The sequence below is a fragment of the Bombus flavifrons genome, chromosome 8 (genome assembly GCF_040668555.2).
Source record: "Bombus flavifrons isolate JBK064 chromosome 8, iyBomFlav1_principal, whole genome shotgun sequence".
Lineage (NCBI taxonomy): Eukaryota > Metazoa > Arthropoda > Insecta > Hymenoptera > Apidae > Bombus > Bombus flavifrons.
The window spans coordinates 5057974-5079424 of record NC_138449.1 but is presented as its reverse complement, the minus strand read 5'-3'; the positions used below and the strand labels follow the sequence as shown (position 1 = coordinate 5079424).

Sequence of the window (21451 nt, the reverse complement as noted above, 5' to 3'; positions counted from 1 at the left end):
TGAAAAGTTGAATTAAATTTAAATCGTTTCTCAGATAAACTATATAGATATGAAAAAGCTGTAATGAATGAGTAACTTTGAGGTCAAGTAACATTGAATCAAACTGTTGCGTACCCTTGTGTCACTCGTTTAGTCGATACTCTTTAGTGACGTCATTCCGTGACAACTAAGATCTCGAATGCAAATCCAAGGAGACTCGAGTAACGGCTTCAAATTAGTTCGAATAAGTTCGAGAACTGTCTGGTGACATAATTAAGACGTCAGAAAACAAACAGTCGCATATATATATGTCGAGTTCTCATTATGATTAGGGTTAGGGGCGTGAAACGAATCCTCATTTGAACTACACATGGCTGCTATGCAATGAAGAAGACATTGACTAGTGTAAATACGACTACTACAGAATTTGACAAGTAACCGCGGTAATCAGACACTCGAGAAGCTAATGACAATGATCCTAGGTCCAACAACGAATCCGCGGCCAACGGGTTAATAGGCTTATTCCTTCGTCGAAGTCTAAGTTGGAATTGATAGCAAGAAGTTAGTTAACTAGTCCAAGAGCTCGTACACTAGCGAGAGTGACTTTCTGTCACGGTGACGCTGTCGAGGAAAACTATGATGGGGTGTGTCTAAGAACACGAAATCCTAGGATTCGTGGAGAGATGTCTTCATTCGGGAAGTGAGGGAAATTGACGCTGCTGTTAATTGGTCAATTTGGGATAAAGACTGCTTGTCTTATCCAATTCTATTTAATTATTAATTTCAAAGAAATATTATGTACATCTACGTTATTTCACATGTATGTCGGGTTGGCGTTGGGATTAGGGTTATGGGCGTTTGATGAATCTCCACTGGAATCAGCCATCGTTGTGGTACAATGAAGATAGAGTTTATTAACACAAGTATGGATACAACCGATTCGACAATTAACTGCGGCGATTAGGCACTCGTAACACTAATGACAATGGCCTCAGGTTCGATAACGAATCCGCGGTCAAGGGGATGGCGAATTTATTACTTTCGTCAACGTCTAAGTTGGACTATATGTTACGACGTGAAATATTCACGGATCGTAAAGACGTTACTTAACTCGTTGATGAGACCGTACGCGAGAGAGTGTCTCTCCGTCACGGTGACCCTGTAGAGGAAAACTATGATGGGTGTGTCCAAGAGCATGAGATCATGGGATTCGTGGAGAAAAGTCCGGAAAGTGAGGGAAATTGACGTTACTGCTAATTGGTCAATTTCCATGTTGGTGGTCAGAGAAGGATACTAGCCGCCCTTGGGAAAAGTTGCTAGCGGGAAGCGTCGTTCGTGTACAAAATTAAGTTTCCCCTATATTCCCGTAATTGGGACAAAGACTGTTTGTCTGTTTGAAGGACTTTAGTTAACTAAATCTTAAGATTTATAATGGGTCCTCAGGCTAACTGCACATGTACTGTGGAGGTAATCATCTAACCCGGAGAATAGGGTCTGCGTGTGGCGAGCCACGGGACAGAAACCGTTGGAATGTTTACTGTCAAGTGCCGCTACAACTATTTCTTTTTAAGGAGAGCTATACTATTACCCCATACCTTTGTTAGACAAAGCGTTCATCCCTTGACCGCGGCTACGTTCGGCGACTGGTTGTCGCTTCGAGCCTAAGCTCATTATCGCAAATCTCGAACAAATACAATCGGATCGAATAACGACAATTGCTTAATTACGGCTATGATTAGAATCTATATTATAATATTAAGGGTTTTTCCCAAAGTTCCAAAGGGGAGGCTCCGATATCCTCTCATCTCCGACACGGCCATCCTGACTATCACACGTCCTCGGGTATGACTAAAATATTGGGTTTTCCCAACATTAGACTCGATACAACTAACGTTATTTACAATTTAACTAAATGTCCAAATAAGCCAAGGGTCCAGTTCAACAACACAATTTTGATTGGATGTTTAATAACAAATAAAATAAAACAGAAATCAGTAGCATTATGGTTAGTATTCAAAGTGTTAGTTGTATCTTGTTGATTACCAGTCAGATCGTAATGACATGACAGACCATTCTCGATATCGCACCTAGTGAATCTTACTTTTCTAGATCACATTACCACTTTGAGCTTATGTGAACACATTATGTTAGATGTTATGGCCATAGTGCTAATGACACCCAAACTAAATTCGGTAATTGTGTTGATCTCGCATCTAATTTGTTTGGACCACATGACCACCCGTAAGCGTATGTGAACCATTATGCTCGATCTTACACCTTATTACCTCACATTGTCGCATTGGGCGTATGTGAAAACACTGAACTTCACCACACGGCCGCACCTGGGCCCATGTGAACTTCATCACACGGCCACATGTGGGCTCATGTAAACTTCACTACACGGCCGCACCGGGGCCCACGTGAACTTCATCACACGGCCACACTTGGGCACATGTAAAGTCACTCTGCTAAATGCTACGGTAATAATGATCCTCTGAGAACGGGGTACTCATATCGTCATGGTCACTGTTCTTGCCATCACTACAGACATCCAATTCAGCAGGAATGCAACTATCTGGCATTTTCTGAATCTATCATGACTGTATTTGTATGATCGTTTACCATCTAATGTCTTTAAGGTATATCTATCTCTTTCCAAAATTTCTGCTGTTACAAATGGACCCTTAAATTTTGGATCTAACTTAGTTTGATTTCCTTACTCATTCTTACGTAATACAAAATCACCAAGATTAAACCTAACTACTTTAGCTTTTGTTTTGTCGAATCTATCTTTATCATATTTAGCGCTAGTCTCTATATTCTTTATTGCCTGCTGTCTTACATCGGAGATGCCTACTTCTCTTTCTTCGATATTGTCGGGTAGGGACAAGCCATAGGGTCTTGCTGTTTTACCGATTAACAGTTCCAGTGGGCTCGACTTAGTCACGCGGTTGGTGGTGCAATTTAAAGCCAGTTGTATTTCCCCAATCGCGTCTTGCCAAGACCGCCCGGTCGTTTCTGTTGTTGTGAATATATTTTTTAGCGTACCCATAATACGCTCTACCTGTCCATTAGCTCTACTAACACCGGTTGCCATTAAGTGGAATTTAATGTGTCTATCTTGACAAAAATCTTGAAATTCTTTGCCCTTAAAACATCTTCCCTGGTCCGCTATTATCCAGCGGGGACTCCCGAATAAAAATATAGCATACTTAAGTGTTTTAACGATACCAAGGGAATCTATTTTACGAGTATGATGCAGATATACGAATTTAGTGAAGACGTCGACCAAAACAATGACATATTCTTTCAAGTCACTTTTACCGCTTAGCTTGCCCGTTATGTCCATGTGAACTCTATGTCAAGGTATGCTGGTCTTAGGTATAGGATGTAATTCAGCTTGTATTTTACCTGAACTTGCCTTTGAAACTTGACAAGCATGACAGTTCTCTACGAATTTACGAACATATTTCGCCATTCCTTCGAACCAGTAATACTCGTACAGCTTCTCGAGCGTTTTATCCCAACCCAAGTGCATAATGGACTGGTGCACATGATTAATAACGGACCATCTAAAACCTCTCGGGACAATGGGCAAGCAGAGAGTTCTGCCTTTTCTTTGTATTTTACGATAAAGGGTACCGGATCGTTATTCATACGTATTCGCGATATCTTCGGCGAGCTTCTAGTTTTACAATTTATTAACTATATCCGAGATTTGGGGATCGAGGCGTTGTTCCGCTAATAGCCAAACTTCGGTGATTTCGGTCAGGTTGATTTCTTTCACTGTAACTTTGTCGATCGTACGGTGATCCAAGTCTACAGGGTTCCGCGAAAAGAAATCTGCGTGGGCCATTAGTTTGCCTTCTCGATACATAATGTTAAAGGTAAAAGTTTGTAGGTAAGCCCACCACCTGTAAACCCTGTCATTTAAATATACTTTATTACAGGATGCCTTCAAGGAATTACAATCAGTGACGACAAGAAATTCTCGTCCATGTAGATAGTGCCAAAAATGTTTGACGGCGTTTACAACTGTTAATGTCTTTAGTTCATAGGAATGATACCTAGATTCCGCAGGGCTAGTTCTTTTACTGTAATATTCTACTATTCTATTTTTACATTCAACCTTATGCATTAAAATAGCCCCATATCCCTCCGAACTAGCGTCAGTATCTAGCTCTATCGGGTAATTGGGGTCGAATATCATTAACACCGGCGCATCAGTCAGAACGGAATTACCTTTTGCCTTATTTTTTTATGCCTATCCGTCCAAGTTACGTTTTTGTTACCGGAAGTAAGTGCATACAGAGATTTCATTACCTGTGAAAATTTAGGAACGAATTTTCGAAAGTAAGAGGCTAAACCTATGAACTGCCTAAGCTGTGTGACGGTCGTTGGTGCGGGTAAAGAACTCACGGCTTGTATTTTACCCGGGTTGGGACGAACTTCTCCGTTATGAATTACATATCCCAAATAGAATACCGACGTCTTTAGAAAAGAGCATTTAGAAAAATTAATAGAAAATCCGGCTTTTACGAGGTTAATACGGTGTCCAATATTTCTAAAGCTTGATCTATCGAGTCGGCAATGATTAGGATGTCATCCAAGTAAACAACAACGTATCAATAAGCGAGGTCGCCTAAGGCATTGAGGATGGCCCTCTGAAAAACGGACGGTGCATTTTTCAGGCATTACTTGTCTTTGTTTTACAAATAACGAGGCTATTTCGCGTAATATTTATGTCAAAACCTTGGCTTAAAATTTCGCGACCAATCATGATATCGTATTTTAAATAACTATCAGCAAGGATATGAAAAGTTATCTCCAATGTAAAACCATTAATACATATAATGGACAAAATCTGAGATGTACTTTTAACACAAGTATTTCCTATTCCTCGCATTACTACTATATCAGTCGTTATTTTGCCAGAAAATTTCGAGGCTGCGTCTTTAATTAATGAGCATTCGGCTTCAGAATCGAAATAAAATGGGAACGACTCACCCAGATGACTTAATCTACCAGTTGGAGACTCCACCACACAGGAGTCAACTCGACGTTCGTTATTGGAATCATAATTTCTTTTCCGCAGTAATGGACAATCAGGCACGATATGACCCTTCCCACTACACTTGAAACAAAACACCTTGGACGATGTAGCTGGTCGGCTTCCTTCTAGGCGTCGCGTATCCCTCTGTTTCTCGATCCTCATCCTCTTGCGGCACTCCGCTATTTTATGTCCGAAAACACCACAGTAAAGGCACTTATTCCAGGAGTCAGGTAGCTTGTGTCGTTTGGTTTCGGGGCCAGTTAATGTATTACTTGTCGAAGACGCCGGCCTCTTCGCGAGAGCGAGAACTCCCATTTCACTTAGAAATTGGTCCTCGGTCTTGATATCCTTCTCAAGTGCTATTTGTTCAATGCGCTGATCTTGTGGGCTCACTTGACAAAGAATGATAGCGTTGATTACTTCCGCCATAGTTACATTTTGCTACTTCGTCTTCAGGAGGGAGCGGAGACGAATGGCGTAAGCTGCCATGTTTTCGTCCTTCTGTGGTTGTTCTTTGGATATATTCATTAGCGTCGAGGTTGCTGTATCTTTGCCACCAAAACGCGCAGTAAAAAGTTCCTTAAACATCGGCCAGGTAAGCTCTTTGCCGTTCACTATCTGCGTAAACCAATGCGCTGCAGAACCCTTTAGAGCACTATTTAAAGCAGAAACTAGCGCGTTGTCTTGTAAAGGATTGCCCTTCATAAGGAGATTAGCAGCTACACACCATGCGGCTGGATCGGCGCCCGCGATCGGGGTTAAAACGTGGTAGCACTAGATTTATAGGTTCCGCACTCGGTTTCGGCACCAGCGTCTGGATTAACTCGCGCATGATAGTCATATGCTCTTGCATTGTTATAACCGGCACTGATCCCACTTCTGATGTCGGGTTGGCTTGGGATTAAGGTTATGGGCGTTTGATGAATCTCCACTGGAATCAGCCATCGTTGTGATACAATGAAGATAGAGTTTATTAACACAAGTATGGATACAACCGATTCGACAATTAACTGCGGCGATTAGGCACTCGTAACACTAATGACAATGGCCTCAGGTTCGATAACGAATCCGCGGTCAAGGGGATGGCGAATTTATTACTTTCGTTAAAGTCTAAGTTGGACTATATGTTACGACGTGAAATATTCACGGATCGTAAAGACGTTACTTAACTCGTTGATGAGACCGTACGCGAGAGAGTGTCTCTCCGTCACAGTGACCCTGTAGAGGAAAACTATGATGGGTGTGTCCAAGGGCATGAGATCATGGGATTCGTGGAGAAAAGTCCGGAAAGTGAGGGAAATTGACGTTACTGCTAATTGGTCAATTTCCATGTTGGTGGTCAGAGAAGGATACTAGCCGCCCTTGGGAAAAGTTGCTAGCGGGAAGCGTCGTTCGTGTACAAAATTAAGTTTCCCCTATATTCCCGTAATTGGGACAAAGACTGTTTGTCTGTTTGAAGGACTTTAGTTAACTAAATCTTAAGATTTATAATGGGTCCTCAGGCTAACTGCACATGTACTGTGGAGGTAATCATCTAACCCGGAGAATAGGGTCTGCGTGTGGCGAGCCACGGGACACAAACCATTGGAGTGTTTACTGTCGAGTGCCGCTACAACTATTTCTTTTTAAGGAGAGTTATACTATTACCCCATACCTTTGTTAGACAAAGTTGCGACTGGTTGTCGCTTCGAGCCTAAGCTCTTTATCGCAAATCTTGAACAAATACAATCGAATCGAATAACGACAATTGCTTAATTACGGCTATGATTAGAATCTACATTATAATATTAAGGGTTTTTCCCAAAGTTCCAAAGGGGAGGCTCCGATGTCCTCTCATCTCCGACATACATTTATAAGAAGTTTAAGTGTGAAAAAATTAATATGCGAAGATATATAAAGTATACAACGTAAAGCATTTGGATTTCGATCGAGTGTTTACATGAACATACTGACTAATATATGATCAAAAAAATAAACCAAGGTTATAGAGAATGGTAATTATTTTCATTATTTGTTTTACTACGTGATCTATAGATACTCGTAATAATAAAATACGCGTAAATATTATTTTTTTTCTTAATGCATCGAATTAATATCTAAATAGTTGATACATTATTCAGTGTGTCTGTCTAGAACAACGCAGTTAGTCGGCTAGAGAAGATCGACGTTCTTGATTACATTGGGATCAATGCCTCCCTGAGGTTAAACGGTCCGAGCCTTTCGTTTTTCTGTATTTTGGCCGCGTGCATTTGGTTCCTTTTAGTGCTGACGATTCGTGAGTTTTCGGAAAGAAGAATATCGACGTAACAGGAGAAATTACACAATAGACTAACGAAAAGCTGTCTATCGCGATATTTCTCGGTGATCGCAAACCCACACGATAAAGCGGCCAAGTCAATATTCGATTCAATCGGCTCTCAGTACGATCTTGGAAACTTCCTATGGAAATTCTTTGGTCGCGAAGCTCGTACAAACATGTTTGCTACCGTGAATTATGCTACAATTTGTATTCTTAGAACTGTGCTTGCAGATAATTGCGTCATATTCACACCTCAATTTGCATCAATAGGACTGGTTGCCGTTTTCCGAAATTATCTTATACAAATCCGTAAATATAAAATTTTCGATCAAATTTGTGCCGTTCGAAGACCTATGTTCCTGAAAGGTCTTAAAATTTAAATCTTAAAGGTTTTGATGCACAATGGCTCATCGGAATATTTGAACAACTATAAAGACTTGTTATGAATATATTATGAGTGTTACACGAAAAATTCTGAAATTTCACTAGCATTGCAGTGAAACGTTGATGAAATTTCAAATGAAACTTCATATGACACGCATAGTATACATGTATTTTCGATCTTTTGCGGGGAGACACGATCGCGAGGAAGCGCGTTAACGGGAGTCTGTAAATTCCCTTTACAATTATAAGAATCGACACCACGAACAGATCGTTCCCCTTATTTCTTGTGGGATAATAGGGGTGATTGATGTGGTATAACACTGCGATTAACAGGGTTATAAAATTTGTATTTCCAACACTCAATACACTAAAGAGTTACACCGTTACGTATGATATAAATGTCGTAGACGATACTTTGAAGTATGACACTCCGGTAGATGAGCACTGAATCTTTCGTAATAGAGCAAGGCCCTTACAGTTGGATATAAGAAGAAGGTGACTTTCTTGATGTAGCAGAAATAGCAATTGAACAGACTAAGTATAGATATGAAGTGACCACTCTGTAGTCTAGAGCACAAGTCTAGAGAGATGAAGTGACTGCTTTGTAGTGATGAGAACCAGAGAAGTTCGTTCTTGTGTGATTACGGCGAAAAGCTCGGTGTGGGTGTGTCTTTTGAACTAAGGACGTGGATTCGTTGTTCACACTTTTCGTTAGAAAAGTGAGAGTAACGATTCGCAATGCCCATTGGTTATAGCCAACGTTAATAAAAGAAGATTAGAGGAGAAAGCCTCCTACCGACGTGGCTCGGGGGTGACCTTGTTCATAGGAAAACCGGCTTTTCCGTTAAACAAGTATCCACTTTTTCCGTTAGGTAACTACTCGCTTTCTCCGTAATTTGTAAGAACGTGCAATAAACCTAAGGACTGTTTTCAGTACCAGCTATAAACCGAAAATACTTACAGGATTAAAGGTTCCTGCAAACTAATAAGATTCAGTTTATGGTGGGGCCTTAGGTTTATTGAGGGTCTGTATAATGGTGCTTGGGCCTTGACGTTCAGACAATGAAGGATGTCGCACGGACCATCTCACGTGACGTAACAATACATATACTATATGAAAGTTTTCTGTGGTATATGTTCAAATGCTTTCGTGAGTCACTTTAAGTACGTAACTGTACTTTTGCAATTCCGTATCATTTACTTATCATGGACACGTGTAGTTTCCATATATTCTAGTTCTTTGGCTCTAGAAGACGCCGATAAGGGTATTTCCATGGCAACCATTGATCCTGCGGCTCTACCCACCGATTCATTCCCTATCTTTCCAGTTTTTCTGGCTCGTGTGTTTTCTCCTCGCTTCTTTTATTTCGATACTTCATCTGTACTCTTCTTTTATATTTACGAACGCCCACATTAAGGGCGCCGGGCCAAAACGGTCGACGGGTATAAGAACCAGGGAACAATGAGGCAGGATTTTTACACCGAATCACCGAATAAAAACAGTCGTTTCGAAAGATGTGTAGTCAAGCATTCGCGGTTGGAGCAAGCGAAATTTCTTTTGAAATGTGTTTACGAAGGAATGTTTCAATGAGGAAAATGAGGCAACTTGTATAGACTATTCCACTTTGTCAACAACTTGTTTTCTGGGTGAAACATGTAAAGATTATTATATACGTGTAAGGATTATTCTATTCAAAATGACATTTTTGAATAGAATTCTTATATAAAACGTGGAACGTTGTTTGTACACACAAAGCTTCGATTTCGAATATGTCGATATTAAAGATTTGTCGATTACAGATGAGCTTACACGTGATCTCGCTTGTACTTACACATACATGTATATTAGTAAATGTCAGTACGAATGGTCTATATTGTTCTTTCAGATCATCATGTTAGATAGCAAAAACTTTGTAAATGTAGAACATTTTCTGAATGTAAAAGTTATTACAAATGTCTCTACCAACATTATTCTGCCCTGTGTATTACGTTTTTATACGCATTCTTCTCCGACTTATTCCAACATGAAACTCTGTGTGAAAAAATGTTAAGAATGTTTTCGGGCAATTTATTATCAAGCTCATACTCTTTAATTTACTAAAAGAAATTTATTAGGAAACTTTCAAATGTTAAAAGAGGAAGTATTTTTCCCACATTTTCTGAAGAGGAAACACAATGGGAAAAATACGTAACAACATTTTAGAACGTCGTTTCGTAAGTCAGGTTTTGGCTTCTTCTCCGCAGGACGCAGGATTGCGTGAATGGCACCTTATTAAAGGAGATCTCAGTACCTGAGCCGAGTATCAATTTTACGAGCTTTCTGAATATATATGAAAAGAGCTTACAATACCCTGTGGATCCTACGAATGTCTACGTGCCGGCACAACGATCGCTGACAATTTACAATAGTTCCCGCCTTTATATCAACTACGAAGGCTGTGTCAACACCCTGAAAGGAGAATGTAAAGATTTTCTCGCTACTCATGGCCGGGATGGTGACAATCAGACGGCACAAAGTCGATACCCCTGTTACTACATAAAGGTATGCTATTTTCTGGAATATCTCATTTTCTTTAAACATTAGCTTTTTCAATTTTCTCTTATGAAATCATTTTTCTTAAAAAAAAAAAATATTGTGCCTTTACACGACTTTCTTGAACACATTCCATTTCATAAGTCTTTACTTAGCAATGCTTTTAAGAACCTGTTGCTTCAAACTAATGTTTCTGCATGACATTTACTTCTCTAAAACCATGAAAGAAATTATATAAGAAACGTATAAAGAACGATTCTATAGAAAATTTTCTCAATTTTACAGTAGTATCCCTGTTATTAAAGTAAGAAATGAGTTTTTCTGCCACCATGAAATCTTTTCTAATGTAAATATTCCGCGTGAAAGCTTCGTAAAGCTTTGAAACAAAGGCTCATGGTGTATAGAAGATTAATTTCATTAGAAAAACACACCAGTACTTTCAACACCGCCTAATCAACTTTTTAATTGAATCGAACCATCCACCGGCTGGTATGTTTTAATACGCTCAAACTTTGATAGAATCGGCATCAAGCGAAATGAAACTTTTGGCTGGTGGAAAATTGCATTAAGCAACATTGAACAAGAATTACTGTGAATTTTCCTGCAATTAAACTTTTCAAGTATAGATTAACAGGGAAAATGTACCGTTACGTCCTTTGAACATTTCTACGAGTATCTATGGGAATAAAAATATTACGTAATAATTGCTTTGTTTTGTTCAATTCAAGACGTAAGGTTTAATGAATGACTCGAGTGGAACTGCATCCTAAACAACGCAAACTGTTTTTATATTTCTTCTTTTTTTATTTCTACAAAAAAGAATACGTTACCGTTGCACTCGTTATTCGGTTTCCTTTAATTGGATCTTCAACGAAATTATTTTGTAACAGAGAGTTTCGCGCAGCTCTCAACGATCGGCTCCCTCGTCTTCCACTTTCACGAATTAAATTACGGAGTCCAACGAAGCCCTATGCATTTAATTATTCCTTTTTTTCCCGGCATACTTCCGCGCCATGGTTCAAGTAAGCTTCGAGTTATATTCATTTTTAATGGAGAAGCGTGAACCTCTGTTTCGCGCATATTTCGTTATTACTAATCTAGCAATTATTGATTTATTTTAACGTATTTTGAAACTAGTAATATGGAATAAATCACTGAACATAACGTTTGAGATTGTACGAATATCCTAGAAATGTTATGTTTAATTAATGAAAATAACTAAAACGTGGTAATGTGAATGTTAATTCAAAATTAATATCAATCAATGTCTTATTTGGAATAAAATTCTCTTTGCAATTAATGGTATTTTGCTATACTGCTGTCCTTTTAATTAAGTTTCCTTTAAGATCGTAAAAAACAATTTTGAAATTTTCGAGAATATAAAATTCGATAACATCACGAAACTCCTGGAATTTAATTAACTATTTCGGTATCCTTAAAAAATAAACTTTTACAAGATTTATGAAAAACAATATATTCAGTTTAATTAAACTTTATTCCAAGAATAATTTTTCTTTGAGGAAGAAACAAGAAAATAGGGCAAACATAAAAAAGTCAAACCTACAGAGAGAAAATTGTACGAGGAAGCTGTTTTATTTTTCATCAAACATTCGTGTTGGCAATTTAAATCCTAAATTTTTTAAGAACCAGCCTTCTTCTATCTTCTATCTTCTTCTTCTATCTGCCTTTGCCTTTGCATTGTCAAAACGTCATTTCAATGCTTTTTACACCCTTTCAATAAAGGGATATAAAAATACATCAAAGAAATCGTAAACTACCGTTTTATTACGTAGCTATATTTCAGTATACAGGACAAATTTATAGATATGTATCACATACATACATATGTGTAGCAATCACATATTATACATTTGATGTTTCCCTTCAACATAGGGTAATTAGAGAGTAAATATCGCCTGGGACGATTTATCACTAACAACAAGTGTATGCTTCTATACATCAATTAACATTTGATTAAAAGTTTATGTAATCATTTTATGTAATTAATTACTATTTATGCTACCTATCTATCTAATTTACAAATGAATATATGTATATTCAGAAACTTTCATTGCAAAAATGTAAAACAGAGTTGGAAATCAATTTTAACGCCAAATAAGATTATAATTATATAGATTAGAAATAATTCTTAAGTATGATATCCAATGCGTGGCAAGATAGAACAACACAAGATTTTATGGATCTTCCATATAATATATATGCATCCTACAATCTCTCTGCCTATTCTGCAGTTTATTTCACTCAGTCCACGAAAATTACACAGACATTCCCAAGATACGTTCAGTCATGTCCACCTAATGCTTTGGATCTCTACGCTCCCTCCTTTCACCCTAATCCCAAGTACTCAATACTTCCACTTATCCCTAGCACTAAAAACTCAGTTACAGTTAACATTCATACAAACCTCGCATTCCTACAAATATTTTTAGGAATACGTTGAGCTACAAATAGTCGGAACACCGCATTAGATTTAAACTCTACATGCTTCAAGCTAGAACTATATCTCAGTAAATACAAGTAGAAAAGATTCCAATCTTCATTCGATATATCATTTCCACGTTTCAAACTGAAAAGTCATAATCGAAGCAGATCGTGGGCACGTTATTTCACATTTATTCCCAACGACGAGCAATCAACAATTACGTAACGTGCCTACTTCCGATATTTCCCGCGTGGCTTCTAACGTCATTTGTTACAGAACAACTCGTTATTAGTCGTGGCACGTTTTGACCTGAATAAGACACGGACGGAATTGCTGATCGCCATCATCGTGCCATCGGGCTCATTCGTCATCAGCCTGACGACGCTCGTTATCATAACGCGATTGGTGCAGGTGGGCGACGATGCGAAGATGCGTTGCCGTTACTGCATCGACAAGCAGGAGGTCGAGGGCGAGGACGAAGGACTCGTAGAGGACTCGTCCCAAGGTCAGGTAAACGAGAACGAGATCAAAAGCATGGCGCTTTAGCAGTTTAAGCCATCCGGGACGAGTACCGTGCTCCGTTACGAGAGAGTGCCATTGATCGACACTGACGAAGCCGAGGACTCATTTTGAACAAAAGGGCAACGTTATATTTTCATTAAAAATTTATTAGCAGTGAATTTAATTACCTTCATGACATTCATTAATGTGTTTCAACCTCGAAGTCAAATATATAGTATCTCGCGCATTTTACAATTCGAATTAACAAGAAATCTTGTGAAATCGGTGTAAAGTTATGATAAAAGTGAGAGCAATTACAGAATTTGCCCTTAAGTAGTCTCATGAACGTTACTTACGGTGATGAAAATAAATTATATTGTTCACCAAGCGAACCTTGTCATTTGTGGAACGAATAAAAAGTGTGTACGTGTGTATTCCTTTGTGTGAAATTAATTGGCAGTACTAAGAAAGATGTTAAACGTAGAAATATTGAACGTAAATTGTTCTTTGATCGTGCAAACGCTTCAGCTGCATCGCACTGTTTACAAAGTCGATTAAACGCTTTCCGCAAACGATTATCAATTCGATTAATCGTCGTATACTTTTGTAAAAAGTATAAAACGGTAAACGGAGGAATAAACAATCGATGACCGAGGGGTTCGTGTTTCATACAGCTTGTGTATCACGCGTTTCTGATCGAGTATGGCTATAAAAAAAAGGGGGGGGGGGTGCGCGTGGATTTATTTGTAATTAATAACATTTTTAAAGACCTAACAAAAAAGACTGATTTCCTTTTTTTGCTGAAATATCACCGTTTTTATCTAGCAGATATTATTACCAGTGAAGACGAACAAATTACTCAGTGTTGTTGAGTTCGAATATAGGTAATAAACGAATGGGTGAATCCAATTGCAATGTACAACACGCGTTCTCTTCGTGCACTTTCCGTAAGAGCGCACAATAAAATGTGTTCGAACAGAATATTTTATTGTTTTTAATATTATTCGGTCTTCGTAGAAATTTCATCGTTCGTTCAATGTAATGGAAAACCGGAAGAAAAGCTTGGTGCAGCACAAATCAACGGGTAATAAATTCATAACTTGTTGAATGTATAATAAAATGTTAACGGCCATAATACCGATACCTTTCTCATGACTAAAAAGGTTAAATATTAATGTTTCTAAGAAGACAAAAATTTCTTGTATTAATAATAAATTAAATACGAAATAAATTAAACTAAATAATAATTTTTAATTAATAATGATAAATGATATGAAATACGATAAATATATTAAAGCAAATATTTCTAATTTTTATTCTTGCCTTAATTGCAGAAATTTACGCTTTCTTACTTTCGGAATTTCATAAAATTATTGGCCGCGAATGTGTCCAAACAAAAGCTTGCGATGGATCTTATATCGTCTTCCAGGTGGAAACAAAAGATGAAGGTACGAGGAAGGTAGGAGGTTTAAAAGTCACCCACATTAGTGGCCAAAGTAACTAAATAATCATTTAATCATATATTTGTATACATTCTATGGATATTTTACATTATCATCGATGCCTTGAATAATTTGTAACAGCTTTGATTAATTATGTTAACAGAACTATGTTCAATATATGTATAAAAGTAATACTTGAAAGATTATGATTAGAGGCCAGTTTCTTAAATATTCTGTGTCTTTGCTTTCATGTTTAGTACAAAATTTTTATCTCAAGTTTTAAAAATTGGGATATTTCGAGTAACTGAAAGCTTTCTATTGTTCGACTGTTTTTATTCAGCAATTCTTGTTATTTTTACGTCTCGAATTTTTTACGGCCACTGGGATGTAGTTTGTAATTGGTTCAAAACTAAAATTTCTTTCAAAAAATTTTTGGTATAAAAATAGAATAGATCATTTCGACAACTTTAGCAATGTTTTTCTTAATTATATATGATCATTTGTCAAGTTATATCGCAGATAGAATGATAGATGACACTTTATTGTAAAAGTTAAATATCAAACACTTTAATAGACGGTAAGATATCTCAATTTGAAATAATGACATAGAATAATGATGCAGTGTATACAATTAAAAACACTCAAATTTTTTCTACTAATATGTCATTTAAGAAAGTACCTTTTTACTTTACCTTCAATAAAGAAAGTCTTTTTAATACTAAAAATAAGATTACTAATGAACTACTGAAAGATTTACTTCTAAAAATTAACTCAGAACAAAACATCGTAATTAAAGAAAGAAAGTTCGAATTAAATGTTCGAAATATTGTTTCATAAAAACTTAAAAAGTGATTATACACGTGATAAATATTTTCTGACTGTATAGATATAGATATTTCGTAGGAAAGGAAATATGAAGAAAATAGAATGAGACAAAGCACCAACTAGAGCAACAATGAAATATTGTTAACCGGTTAATTGTAAAAAATTCATGTTTCTCCGTGCGCGCGATGATTCAGAGCACGAGCGAAAAGTATCGCGATGCTTTCGATGTACAAGGTAGATTAGAAAGAAAAAAACAATTTATTCTGTAGAAGTTATTCGTTAGGTTTCCAGTTTTCGAGCGTACATTGAAGCCGATTTAACCTCGGTTGATCTCGAGTTTCGACTGTCAACGAACGTACACTTATATTTCACAGATGGTGATGTTGTATACCAAAATATAGAGTATAAACGAGTAGAGATTAAATATCGATTTACCAGTGTTATTAGCAAATATTTCATTTCAAACGCTGCGACTGCCTATAAAAAAGTTATGGCATCGTTCGTTTGCGATAAATGCAATTAAAACTTAATCAGAGATTTAGATCTTTTACAGGATAGCAGTGTTATTCGATTTTTTATGAAAGTAGCTGAAATGCTTGCTGGTCTTGTGTTACAGCCACCAACTTCGATTGTCAATGTTGAATCGTGCTATTAGATCTTACGAAAGCTTAAACTTGTAGCTATAGAAGGTCTCAAAGATATCACATTTTATTATTATTTCTAATAAACTTTGGATTACTTATAATTCACTGATAGTAACATTATTTGTTTAATAAGATCATTGTAGATATACAAGATAGAGTATAATCGCAAATGACTAATGCCATCCTCTCGATAGTATTATATAAAAGTTTTTGTTCATAAGATAAATTTAAATAAATATAATAGATTGAATAAAGAACAAGAAATGATAGTTATGTGAATAAATGTGTCATTCAACAGTTGCTATTTGAAGTATATTTATGTAACATAATGAAAGACAATTTACTTCTTGTAATATGTCAATACTCGATTGAGCAGCAACATTTTAGATCATTACATTTAATATAAAAACGTTATTCAAAAATCATTGCAATCACTTTTTTCTGAATTTTGATAACAAAGAATAAAAAATATTTTCTGGACAGTTTCAAGACAACATTTTATTTGAAGAACAATTTTTTGCTTAATGTTTGTGTTCCATAAATGTAGATTACAAGCTAGTATATGACATGTAGACAAAAGAAATTGTGTTTTCAATGCATGTAAAATACCGATAAAGCTATACACTATCATATTCGTCATGTTATATGTGCCTTCTTCCGTTTACGCTAAAATTGATAAAATATAATCAATCGTGTCTTCGAATAACGTAACTCTTTCGCTAGAAACTTATACGAATCAAAAACATTCTTACAAAGAAAGCCTTTAGTAACTTCATAGCGAATAATAAAATAAAAGCTCTCATCAATTATAAATTTATACAATCGTCAAATGAATCACATTTCGATTGAAAAAGGGCCAACAGCATTTATTAAGTGTTACCGAATTAAACAGCGAAAGGGTTAACTAACTGCGGCTAAGATGTAACAAATTGAAGAGATCTGTACTTATATGAACAATATATATAAATATAATATATTTATGTTATATCCATTTATTGTCTGAATATATTTGTAATAACATATATGTATGTATGAAACAACGGAACCTACATGTATCATTTATAATAAAATTATTGTTCATCAAATTTCTATATTTTAAAATCTTTCATATTTTACATAATTTCTATTCCTTAAAATCTTCATAGATATATTTCCATTGGAAAGGGTAGATTTATATAGATTTATACAACAGTTAGAAATACCATGGTATATCCGATAAATTAAGAAACATAGCATATTTGAAAAGCACTTTCGTTATTTTACGTGTGAGGGGCGGTTATTACACGATTTCTTATGCATTACATTGGGAGGAAACAAGCGTGCATGTCGAAATACATTTATCGAAATGCATTTATACGAAGCAAAGAGACAGAAAGAGATGACTGAAACAATTAATTTGCATGTTACACGGCGATCTATATTTGTAATTGTAAATGCGTCAAGCGTTTATGGTTTTCATGGTTATCTCTTTGAGAAGTGAGATCAGTTTCGTTATTCGTTTGATATTGTCTAATCACTTTATACATTCATACTTTTTACGAATCACAAATTCTTATTTTTACGTATTACAAACATATGTATCGTAAGGAACACTTTTCAAAAATAAAATTAAAAAGTTACCGTAAAAATGACAAGGAATTGTACAAAATAGTGGTGAATATATTGTAGATTGAATTGAATCTTAATCTAGTATTTCTTACACGACTAATACATAAATTTTAATATTTTTGGTACTTGGATTTGGATTTCACTTTTCATAAACTAGAAATGTAATAAGTAAAGCATCGAAAATAATAATAGTAGAATTTGTTAGAAATGAATACTCTTAGGAATCGTGTACGATAGCTAAAATTGGAGCACGCATAAAAATCAGTATTATTCTCCTTCTCTTTGCTTATGTATTCCCATCACGAACACGTACGTACTCTTCGCATAATTGCGTGTAGATGAAATATTTATTGGATCTGCATATATTACGGGGTGTCTTTCAATTATACGAATCCATTGTTTGCTGTGTGAAAAATTGCGATTCGAGAATTTTACCTCAATATATCAGTTTAATGAATATCTTTTGATCTTTTTTAAACATAATGTAAGCATTGAGAACGAAAGTACAATAACGTTGGCATGAGTTGCGTGTCTTATTGTACTTTTTGTCGAGGACACGTTTCAGAGAAGCTACAGAATAACAAACGATAGAGCGATTACACTTACGATATGTGTACTGGTAATGATGCTAAGTACTTTTTTCTTTTATGCGATAAATGAACATTTTTTAATTAAACTTTTTCGAAATAAAGAATATTATAACCAGCTATAATACAGAATACTATAAACTAAAAATAAGTAAATCAATATCAATTTTATAAGAACATGTAATAATATAAGATATATAGATTATAATCATTTCTTGTTTTTTTAGAATTAAATATGTTTGAAGAAAAAACTATAACTAAACATAAAGAATTAATACCATGTATAAACCAGGAATAAAAAGTTAATTTGGTTAAATTTTATAAGACTACGTAATAGTATAAGAAATTGTAACAACATTTATGTTCATTAATCACCTTGGAATTCATGATTGCTTAAATTTCTATATTTATGAAATTCGATGGTTGAATCTAACATTAATCACTATCCTACTACCTTAATAAAAAGGGAGACAAAGTCGAGTCGACATTAATAGCCATCAGAATTGAAAGTAGGTCGAAATCGAGTACATTCAATGTCGAATCAACGTGCCAACCAATCAAATAATTTTTATTCACTCGTTTTCCTATAATTCTATAATCGTAAGTTGGCTGTATCTTTTTTTGTATATTTTGTATATTTTGTATATACCACGTAGTGTGATGATCTAAAATAAAGAGTATTCTTACACTAGATAAAGTTTAAACCTTACACGAAGGGTTGAAATCATCAGATCGATACACTAATGTAATCAAAGACCTTGACGAAATGTACACACATAACTACGCCCTAACAACAGAGAAATATGGAATTGCGTCTTTCTCTCATCGATCGAAGAATTTTTAATCTCAGGCATAGTCGTTATTTAAGTAGTCTAATTAATTTTAGTAATTCTTTTTTTATTAAAGTATAGATAAGTTAGTGATAGGAAGAATACTCATTAGATATCTGTATTAATTACTTTCTATTCTCTTACTCATTAATAATGATATTGCTAAATAAAAGAAGCTGCTTTTTTATAAGGATAGTTTACATAGCTGAAAGGATGACATTCATTCTTTCTACTTTTTTCGCCCATAATTCTTTTTATCTACCCTAGTCTAGGATTCTTTATTTCATTAGAGATACGAGACAAGTTTCCGAGATTGTATTTAATGTCGCTCTCTTATTATATCAACTGTTGCTTGTAACTATGCAAATAGGAAAACATGAATTTATTAATGACGGGGGATTTCTTATACCAAATGTGATGTATTAAGTTCAATATTTACAATGTCTTAATTTAAGCACCATTGTTTTAAATATTCATCTATCGATTCGAGTTATTATCAAAAGTGTTTTGAAGCTCCAAACAGGATTAAGAACTGAAACTTTTTACTACAATTTTCTTATAACGTTAAGAAAGGAGCTTGGAAAAATTCAGTTTGAAAAAATACGATTTCTTCATTGAAAAATAATTTGTCGAACAGATACGAAAAATATAGGAAAAATTAGAAAACTTTATTGTAAAAACTTTCGCTCGTTATCCCTCTACATTACGGAAAACCTTATAACAAATAAAAATGATATTCAGTTACGCATAAATTGCAAATATAGAAAGTTTAGTATTACAGATTAAATTACAAAGTCTCTATATACCATTGACTAATTTCAATAAATTAAAAAACTTATAGAAGAATTTTGTTTGGAAACTGCATGAAACAAACTTGTGTCAAAGATTTAATTCAATATGATACTTTATTTTTAAAAATGTCATATTCTATAGAGAAAATTTATGAAATATCAATTCGGAAAAAAATAAAATTCATGAAACGATAAAAGCAAATTATGAGAGATAAATTCTATTATTGATAGGTCACAGTTGAATGTACTTTGTAACATAAATGGAAATCACGCAATTATGGCTCTTGATCGATAACAGAAATAGAAGAATCGTTTAACGAGTTTGTTCAACTGGCACGAATATATCCTCTGAACATGAAACTCATGTATTTCTGACAGAACTTCATTATTTATTGTGTTTGTTAAATTTAATTACGTTTTGATTTATTCCACTTAATCTGTTTTATTTAACTGAAAAAATATAAATGTATGCCAGAAGTTCCTTACACTGTTTGCCAAAATTATGACTCCATCGATTCTTTCTAATATATGATTTGAATAAAATAAATTTTTGAATTATCGACAACATATGAAGCTCAATCAGTCAAATCACGTCTAAACAATTTATATTTCTTCCTTTACAAACATGCTAACGCGAAATAAATATGATATGAAAAGGAACCAGTTAGATCTCTCACAACATACAATTTATACTCATTATACTATGAGGTGTGCATCTGAAATGAATTAACCTACTTTAAAAAGGACGTTCAGTAATGGTCGATAATAAAATACATGTTGCTCTATCTGAGTCTTTAAATCGGTAACGATACCGTACCGTTCATACTATGAGACAGAATGAATGGTTGCATAAAACACAGAAGATAAAATAATTAATATGAACTTTTGATTAAATATTGATTTGAGATATTCCGTATATAAAATGATTAATTAGAAAATGAACTTCATGCTTCTTTCTTATTGGAGTTATTCATAAAATTACATTTGAAACGTGCGTAAAGTGATCTAATACATTACATATTCAAATCACAAGCAAGATATAAGATAAAATTATGACGCCTTTGTAACCCCCTTTCAAGTTCCATATTCTGAAATACCGATTGTGCAAAGTATCAGAAGAAATATTTTATACCATAGACAGAGATAGGAACGTATATTGGATATTTTTGACACGCAATTTAGGGGATCATCTGACTCCCTTTTCATTCTCGTGTCACATGCTACATTATTGATTCTATAATATATAGAATAAGGTTATAATCTTCATAATGGTTAAAATAAAAATTGAATGTAACTATGAAATTATAAATTATAAATTTTTATTTTAGATGACACAAAATTCTGTATTTCTTTAGTACTTATGTTATTCATCCGTTATACAGGTTGAATAGATGGATGGATGATTGGAACAGTAATTTTGAACAGAAATTACAATATTCTTAATTCCATTTCGATTTTAACATGATCTGATTCGATAAGTGATTTTATCTTTCAAATTGTTAATAATACAACAAATATGATATTTTTCTATG

At 35.0% G+C, this 21451-nt stretch overlaps 2 protein-coding genes across 3 annotated transcripts in view; one reads left to right on the top strand and one right to left on the bottom strand.

Moving 5' to 3' along the window:
* The window catches only part of Teh4 (tipE homolog 4 phospholipid transfer protein), a 31994-nt gene extending 14853 nt beyond the window's left edge, over positions 1-17141 (top strand). For both annotated transcript variants that reach the window (XM_069118573.1, XM_069118574.1), the window contains 2 exons: positions 9960-10257; positions 12968-17141. In XM_069118573.1, the coding sequence (XP_068974674.1) occupies positions 9960-10257; positions 12968-13237 (568 nt within the window). In that variant the 3' untranslated portion in view covers positions 13238-17141. The remainder of the gene's footprint in view (positions 1-9959; positions 10258-12967) is intronic.
* Positions 1-21451, bottom strand: part of LOC138182277 (cilia- and flagella-associated protein 298) — a 113799-nt gene that overhangs the window by 81237 nt on the left and 11111 nt on the right. The gene's annotated exons all lie outside the window — the stretch shown is intronic.